This window comes from Carya illinoinensis, chromosome 15, assembly GCF_018687715.1.
Source record: "Carya illinoinensis cultivar Pawnee chromosome 15, C.illinoinensisPawnee_v1, whole genome shotgun sequence".
Lineage (NCBI taxonomy): Eukaryota > Viridiplantae > Streptophyta > Magnoliopsida > Fagales > Juglandaceae > Carya > Carya illinoinensis.
Genome location: NC_056766.1, coordinates 895,389 through 905,075, shown reverse-complemented (window position 1 = coordinate 905,075; position 9,687 = coordinate 895,389). Strand labels below are relative to the sequence as shown.

At 35.3% G+C, this 9,687-nt stretch overlaps 1 protein-coding gene across 1 annotated transcript; it reads left to right on the top strand.

The window, feature by feature from the left end:
- The first annotated feature begins 5,879 nt into the window (after positions 1-5,879).
- On the top strand, positions 5,880-9,169 carry LOC122295655 (GDSL esterase/lipase At1g29670-like). The gene is made up of 4 exons (XM_043104743.1): positions 5,880-6,489; positions 6,998-7,234; positions 8,358-8,625; positions 8,727-9,169. Exons 1-4 carry the CDS (start codon positions 5,998-6,000, stop codon positions 8,969-8,971), a joined length of 1,242 nt encoding a protein of 413 aa, XP_042960677.1. The 5' UTR covers positions 5,880-5,997; the 3' UTR covers positions 8,972-9,169.
- Positions 9,170-9,687: the final 518 nt, after the last annotated feature.

The following is a 9,687-nucleotide window of genomic DNA, read 5'->3' as shown; positions in this document are numbered from 1 at the left end:
TCTCTCTCTCTCCCTCTTTCTCACACAGTTACTTTTCGTACTCCTGCTCGGTTTCATGATCTCTGAACTCGTGAAAGTTTTTGTCCTAAAATCAATGGCTAATACTCCTACTACTACTACCGGAGGTCCGTATGATCCAGACATGGACATGAGGCATGTGTTTCTTGTTTTGCTCTGGAGTTGGGACGTTGGCGAGGATTCGGCTCCCAAATTAGGTGCATCGAGAAGTTGATGGAGAAGGGGAGCTTTGTTCCGAGCGAGAAAGATCATCTTGAAGAGCTAGCAGGAACGTGCAGAATATGTTTGGAGGAGTTTTCGTCCTCGGTTGGGGTTGAGCTTCTTCGGATGGATTGCTCTCACATTTATCATCCTTCTTGTATACTCCCCTGGTTGCTTGACATGTCCAATACCTGTCCTACATGCATGCCGTCGCCGACTGGCCGATTAATGATCGCTAGATGTTATTCTTGCCCCCAATATTAATTGTTTAATTTCTCTCTTTTTTGCTGCAGAAAATTCATTTGATTTTATTTCCCAGTTTGTCAAACGTACGTACGTACACTTGTATTTAATTTGTTGAAGAGCTTGATTTGGAAGGATCAAAATTATCTTATATAGTATTGAAGACATGATGATGATGATCGGCACCGCCTGATCTTTCTCTCGTATACATCGCCGCCTGAATGGATGATCTCCACCTTTAAATTAATCAATGTTTCTTTAACAACTCATACACAGCTAGCTACATAATAAATCGCCGCCTTCCGCCGTCACTCTCTCAAGCTCTTGACATCTCTCCCCACCTTCGATCATTCACTTTTCTCTTATATTATATGATAGAGCGGTACATCAAAAATTATCTTCTAATTTTTTTTCAATTTTTATATGTATTTTTTTATTATTTTAAAATATTTTTTAAAAATATAAAAAAATATTAATATATTAATAATCACTTTCTTTATTATTAAATAAAAATTAAAATACATTAAGTGTTGAGATGTCAAAGTAAAAGGCAAAATAACATTTCTCTATATCATATCTTGCCGTGACAACTTCTGAGACATCTCTTCAATCGGTCGGTACAAAGCCCACCTCCTATCCAGTACTAGTGGCGTTAATATATTCCATTTACTTGAGGCTATACTTTTATCTAAAAATTAGAGGAGCAAAGAACTATTTTAAGTCTGAGCTGGAAATATTATTGTAAGAGAAAATAATATTGCCAGAGGTCCGGTTTGGAACCTCCAATAACCCCATATCAAAGTATGTTAGGAGAACCACAGCAGCCCAAAGTCGAGGCCCTCCCAACCGAAGGCATTGGGGCTCAAGGTGAGAGGCACTAGGCCCACTCCCATAACGCGCCCACCCCTTAGAAGGGCCCTCGAGTCTGGACCCTAAGGTGGCCGAGAAGTCCATTGCAGGCCATGATTACCCAAGGCCTCAATGGGGAACTAAGGCGTGACAAAAAGTCTACAAACAATTGACCGTGCAGAGTACAACTAAACATGCTCGGCCATGGGCGCATCCAGCCAGAGACACGCTACCTATAATACTTGTTAAGAGACAAGGACACGTGACGGCGTACCCTTAGGACGATGCGATCTCGGCCTGGCACTATGCCGTAGCAATGGGAAGGTAACAAGTCTAACCTGGGCACTACCTAACACCCTAGGATCTCCCTCAACAGTAGAGCCCAAGCTGGGTGTAAATACCCTGATCTCACCCACCAGAAAGTGTTTGATTCTTTATTCACTTTTACATACTTGTTAATCTAAGAGCTCTCGACTAACTTTAGCATCGAAGATTTCACGGACTCCGCTGGAGTCCATTAATCTTTGCTCTTCTTGGTGATGAACACGTGGGCCTCCGTGGAATTGCTCAGGCTGCCAAACATGACATAAACAATTATAATTGGTAGAGAACTAATTAAGTTACTTAGGTTACTCATTTTAAATAGTACTACTACCTTTACCTTTCATTTGACTTTACTCTTCCTGTATAAATACCATATAACATACCTCTTTGTAAAAGCTAGTTCGAATACAAAGAATTACAGACTCTTTCTATCTTTCCAAGATTTACTCATATTGTTTCATAGTGTCGGAGTGGATACCGTAGAGATTTCCTTCTGTCCGCTGCAAAATGGCTTCAATGGCCTCTTATCTCATTAAGTGTTGAAGATTCAAGTCCATGATATGGCCGGTCTTAATTACATACTCTATATATGAAAATTTTTATATTTTGTAAGGAGCTTTTTCACAAATCTAGCCGAACATCGATCTAACGTTAGAAAATGCATGAGTACGTACATCGATCGATCTAGTTTACTTCTGATGATCTCCAGCCTGTTGAATCAAAATAATTGCATATATAGGCCATTCCTGAATTCGCAAGCTAAGTTACATTAAAATATGGTCGTGTCAACCGTCAACTCGAAGGTGGACAAGTGAAGAAGATAACACATGCACCTGACGATCCCATTCTAACGTGCGTATTATCTTCGACCTAGAATAGACAGCTGAGAAATGATAACCATGCAAGTGTATAAATATTGCATAATTATTTTTAAAAAAATAAATAAATATAAAATTTGTATAAAATTAATTTTCTAATAATAAGTTTTTAAAAAATAATTATATCATATTTACGGATTTTACAATTGTATATATATATTTTTAACAATATATATATATATACTATCAATCATGTCTAATTCATACGTACGTTCTACGTGCATGCTCCAGCAACTCTTCTTTCTCATCGTCATCAATGAAATAAACTCACAGAAGCAAATATGAAAAACAATCTTATGATTCTCATTGATTTCGTACTCTGTACAGTGGTGATACACCAAATAAAGGAATATTCTTATTATAACAGAATTCATAAATGCAATAGAGAATTGAAGCATATAAAATCAGAAAGAATATTTCTAGACTATTCTGGTCTGAGGTAATTTTGATGAGCTTTCCTTTGAGTCTTGATATGCTGCAGTGCTGGTATTGCTAATATGCCCCTGCAGCCTCGCAGTTCTTCGAGGCTGGATCGAAGAGAATGGAATCTAGATATGGATAGAGGTTTTGTAAAAATATCTACAAGATGTTCTTTGCTAGAAATGAAAGAAACTTGAAAAGCTTTTCTATGAATCCGATCCCTTACAAAGTAATAATCAATATCAACGTGTTTGATGCGGGAATACATCACAGGATTAATTGATAAATAGGTAGCGCCCAAGTTATCACAATAAAGAACAGAGAGTTTTGAAAAAAAGATGCCCAACTTAGATAAAAGAGATTGTAGCCACAATAGTTCACATGTAGCATGAGCTAAGGCCTTGTATTAAGCCTTTGTCCTGGGTCTTGCTATTGTGGATTGTTTCTTTGAGCTCCAACAAACTAAATTCTTGCCATAAAAGAAAAGTAGCCACAAGTTGATTTTCTGTTATCTGGGCATCCTGTTTAGTCAACATAGGTAAAAGCAGCCACAAGAGGAGAAAGGAGAGAGTGTGATGAACAAACCATAATCTAGAGTATGTTTGAGGTGGTGTAGTATACGCTTCACAGCTTGCCAATGAAATAAACAAGGTCCATGCATAAACTAATATACCCGATTGACAGAGAAAGCAAGGTCGGGTTTACTAAACAGTAAATACTGCAAACTACCTACCACACTTTTATATAACGACAGATCTTCCATAGAGGTTGAGTCAAAGGCAAACAATTTTGTAGATTGTGACATTAGACTGCGCTCTTACAAGTTTATAAGCAGTCATATTTGTCTTCTTTAATAAATTCAGAATATATTTACATTGAGATAACATAAGACCAGTGGTATCACGATAACACTCAATGTCCAAAAAATAGTGTAGGACTCCCAAATCTTTAAGATGAAAGTCAACACTTAAAGCATTAATGAGTTTGGGCATTCGAGTGTGATCTAGTAAGTATTACATTATCAACATAGACTAAAAAATAGATAATTACAGATTGGCGGCAGTAGATAAATAAAGATGTATCTGACTTGGACACAACAAACCACAATTCTAAGAGTCGATTATTGAGACGTTCATACCATACTCAAGGGGTCTGTTTGAGGTTGTATAGAGCTCGATTGAGCTTGCAAACATAATGGGGAAATTGGCTTTACCACAGGGCTGAGCGTTTATAAATAATCAAGCCCTTCCATCTGACGGGCTACCAGTCGTGTTTTCCTACATTCAATAGACCCATTCGAAAGATGCTTGGTCTTGAAAATCTATCTACAGTCTACAAGATTTTAGTTACATGCAAGAGGAATCAAGATCCAAGTGTTATTGAATAGTCAACTAAGAAATGATAACGGAATGTATAAATATTGAATAATTATTTTTTTAAATAAATATAAAATTTTTATAAAATTAATTTTTAAATAATAAATTATTTTTAATAACGATTATATAATATTTATATATTTTATGATTATATACATTATTTTTTTAAACAGTTTATATACTATCAACCATGTCTAACTCGTACGTTGCACCTGCTTGCTCCATCAACCCATCTTTCTCATCGTCATAAATATCCGACCAAACCGCCCACCTACCCCAATCGATTCATTCAACTTTAAGCAGTCTTATTATTTTATCTTATCATATTTTATAATCTTATTTTATTTTATTATATTATTATAATTTTTTATTTCGTTTTATTTTATCACATAATTATAATTTTTCAAATTTTTTATATAAAATATAATAAATAATTTAATTATTTTAAATTTTAAAATAATAATAATATTAAAAATAATATTTTATTTAACTTTCTTTTTAAATTCTTTGAAATCATTTTTTTTTTTTTTTTAAATGTAAACCCAACTTTTTCGAAGAGTGCTTATAATCGTACTGCATGCCCTCCTCTCCAAGACTCCAAGTCATTGTATCTCCTCTCTGATTTTTTTTTTTCTTTTTTTATCAATATATATATATAGAAAAATGATATTTACAGTTATAATTATGTAAATGACGTGTAGTTATTTTGAAAAAAATAAATTAATATGGGATTTACATAAAAAAAAATTAATTTTTTAATCGTGGACTCCACTTTTTTTCAAAACGATTACGCGGTATTTACAATTCTATAACTATATGTAGTATTGTTTATATATATATATATATGAGGCGAGGTGTATATATATATATGCGAGGCTCTGTTTATCGGCTACTCCTAAAGTGATCTGTTATAGCCTCATCCTGATCAGTGATACAATGATGACAATGACAATCCGAGGGAGCCATCAATGCACGCCCATGACCAATTAGATCCCCAACAATGAAGTAGTCGAGGGCAGTTTGTGTTTGAATGTTCAGCTTGTACCATTAGTTGCTTTAATTTCTATTCAAGTTAAATGGTTTAGTTCTTTCAAGTGTAAACGCATGTATATGGTGTTAATCAAATCATGTCTATGTGCTGCTGTTATTATTCATCAGCTCTTAAACATGTTATTAGCTAGGTCAAGTCATGCGCTGCACTCACTCAGCTCTGCAATTGAGTATCGTGCGCAAGTATAAAAACGACTACATATATAATTTTTTATATATAATATATATATATATATATATATATATATATATATATTATTGAAAAAGAATATAGAAATTTTATAATTATGACGTTCTCCATACTTTCTAACAGTTGCCATCCACGTATAACGCCATTAATGCATTGACCATATTTATGGGTAAATATGGTCTTCGCGTAGGCGGTCATACCTGCCGACGACTCGTTCTTTAAGCTTTGATGGGCAAGATCTGCTCAAATGTCTCGATCTCACTCTCTGGTAAAATCCAAATTACCAAATAAAACAAAAAAGATCATCTGAAATGGTGAACTATATCTTAAATACCACCCAAATGATTTTCCAAGTTCCAAAATCCATAGGAGGTGGGGAGTCTTTTTTGAAAAGTCCTCGAGAGTCTTCCATGTAACCATTATATAAGCCATCCCATCCCTTCTGATTATGACAATATTATTAGTTCAAACCTCAAACCAGAAACAAACCCACAAGTCTAGACCCAGGATCTCCACAACGATCATGATCAGAAAGACACCCTTAAAATTCATCTTCTTGTGTCTCTCCGTCCTTGCTTACTCCTCCACATGCAGTACTACTAGTACTACTTCTCATTCTTCTGGTGTAGCTAAGGAAAGAGCAGGGATCAAAGGATTTTTCATTTTTGGAAGTTCTCTGGTTGATAATGGCAACAATAACTACCTCCAGAACTCAGTTGCCAAGGCTGACTACTTGCCATATGGAATAGACTTCCCTCTTGGGCCAACAGGAAGGTTTACAAATGGAAAGAATGTGGTAGACCTTCTAGGTGACCACCTTAAGCTGCCTTCATTCATTCCTGTATTTACTGACCCTTCTACTAAGGGAAGTAAGATTGTTCACGGTGTCAATTATGCTTCTGCTGCCTCCGGTATTCTTGATGATACAGGCTCGCTTGCGGTAAGATACAAGATTATCTGATCTTCACCCTCATTTTCTTCTTCTTCTTCTTTAGTTTCTTTTGTTGAAGCGTGATATCTGTCATAGCAGCCTTCAATAATTGAATCACTGTTGACGTAAAGGATATAAAGAAGGTTTCGATCGCTCCCCTGTTCATTTTTCCTTTTTGCCATCATGGCAAATTATCCTTATCGAGGCAAAAATCTGCAAAAGTTTGATTTCCATATAAAAGAACTTCTATCTGTGATATATAAACAGTTACGAGAGAGAGAGACTCAGAGAGAAAGGTATGCACGTCTAGAACCTTACTAAAGCATATATAAACTATTAATCAATCATTTTTAACCTTGTGTCTAGAACCTTGTCTTCAACCTTCTTCCATGCAGTGCTGCTTTCTTTTAAGAACGAGAAGGCCAAAAGTTAATTAGATTTTTCATAGCTCATTAAATACCAAACATAAGCAAAGAGATGAAGCTTAAGGTTTGTAAAAATGGGGATTATGTTTCAGGGACAGGTGATCAATCTGAAACAACAAATCAGGAACTTTGAGAAGGTGACCTTGCCAGAATTGGAAGCTCAAGTGGGACGCAGAAGTGGAGGAGGGGTGCTTCCCAATTACTTGTTCATTGTGGGAACTGGGGGAAACGATTACTCATTCAACTACTTCCTGAGCAAATCCAACAGTAATGTCAGTCTTCAAGCCTTCACTGCCAACCTGACTGCATCACTGTCTCAGCAATTAAAGGTTAGTTTGAAAAAAGATTGTGGCCCAAGTTCCAAAAGGATAGGGGCATGATGCCATGAACTACAGCTTCTTGGTCCAATCCAAACTTTATTTTCACTGTTGAATACGCTTGCCAAACAGGAAATACTGGCAAACACAAACCTTTAAAATTAATCCCCGAGAAAATATTTAAGAGGGTTTTTGTAAATATTCATTGCCATATCCAATATATATGCCGTTTATGTCTACAGTGTGATGTCACAACCTTGATAGGTAGCCGGCCTACGTGGCCATAATGTCCTTAGTCTGAAAATAAATGTGTCCTATCATGGTGGGGAACATCTGTCCCGCACCTTGATGTGTAAATTTTCAAGCCCAGGATTCTCTCTGGTTCGAGTAATGTCAGGACCCAAATAGAAAATGACGCCTAGTACAAACTTGTCTTTCAAACTTCAATAAAAATGTCATCCTTACGTTATAATAGTGTCAACATTAACTTTCTCGATCTAGTGTAATTCGAATTTAACTTAGGCCGGTATTTAGACTATCAATTTATTTTAATCTAATTTTAAAGTGAGCTTAATATTTAAATTTTAAATTTTAAATCAATAAATTTATTTCAATTCAAAATCTTTATGGACGTAGGATCTACAATCTTTTTTAATTTAACGCCTATTTACAAGAGGAAATCACAATCTTTCTCAATTTTTCATAAATATATTTAAATTCATCTTAATATTTAAATATACTTAAACTTATCTCAGGTGAACTCTATAAAATTCACTCTACTATATTAACTTGCTGTTATTTATAAAAAAATTTAACTTATCTCAATTCAATTCAGCTTAACATCGAAACAGGATGATACTACTTGTAGAATTGGTTGAAGATCACATTAATTAAGCAAATTTAATTATTAGTTCCAATCTTTTTATTCCCATGATCTCTCTCTTCAGGGATGAAAAAATCTTTCAAAAAAAACTAGGAGCATTTTTGCTTAACAAAAATTTACAAAAAAAGACACATTACATTAATTCAAATCAATTTTTACAAATTTAATTTTTTTTATTAGACCAAGTATTTCCCAATTTGTAATGCTTGTTTTGTGAAAATATTTTTCGTTAAACGTTTATAATTGATGCAGAAGTTGTACGATTTGGGGGCCCGGAAGTTTGTGTTGATGTCGGTAAACCCAATCGGCTGCAGTCCTATGGCTATGACCATGGTAATGACAAACCGCCCAGCTCGTAGTAATGGCTGCGTACAAGGTCTGAACCGGGCGGCTCACCTCTTCAATACTTACTTGAAGTCCCTCATAGATGTCAGCAAGCCACTCATGCCTGGTTCTACTTTTGTTTACGTAAACTCTTATAAGATTATCAGGGATATTATCAAAAACCCCATTTCTAAAGGTAAATATTTATATATATATATATATATATATATATATTCCTTTATGTGCTTTTATATAATTCATTGGAAGAATGGATTGATCATGAGGCATGCTTTACAGGTTTCAAGGACACGAGCAGCCCTTGTTGTGAAGTGGCATCACTAAGCGAAGGTGGGAATGGTGTATTATGCAAAAGAGGTGGGAGAGCTTGTGCAGAGAGGAGCAGTCATTTGTTCTTTGATGGACTACATCCAACTGAAGCTGTTAATATTCAGATAGCAAGCAAGGCCTATGAATCTGATCTCAAAACCGAAGTCTACCCAACTAACATAAAAAATCTAGCCAAGTCTTATGTTTCTAATTGATGTGTTGGTTCATCGCCTGCTACTAATCTAGATTTCAAATAATCGAACTTAAAGCTTGAATGTTTTTCTGTAACGTACTGCAGGATATGTATGGCTACTGATTTTGTGGTTTTCTTAGGAGGTTTGGGAATGTTTATCTCTTCTCCTTCTGCCGGACATTCTCTTTCCAACTTCAGTAATTAGAAACTTTTTTATGAATCTTTGATGTTTCTTTGCTTGCAAGTGATGTGGAGGTTGACCATCAATTGCTTCTCTCTCTCTCTCTCTCTCTCTCTCTCTCTCTCTCTCTCTCTCTCTCTCTCTCTCCGGCCAATTAATTGTCTGGTTCATACCATGCATTGTTGTTGCTTATTTGGATAAAGAACTATAGGTGAGTAATTCTAACAGGAAAGTTGTAGCGTGGACAACAAAAGATGAAAAAAGTTTCTTGAGAAAGCTCAACAAAAGAGAGTAGGAGATTTGAAAGATATACTATGGTATTCTACGAATACTTTTATGTTTGATTCCGAAGATCCCCCACGAATATTAATCGGATGTTGTTGTATTGGATTTGTGATCATGCACAAAATACTATCATTACTGTTGTGTTTTAAACCAAGTATACAATAATATCCAATAGATCCCAAATATAGAAATCCGAATACGTAATAACATTCAAGACTTCCAAATCTGAGATCCTCCAACAGTATAACAATATATATATATGTTTGTACACA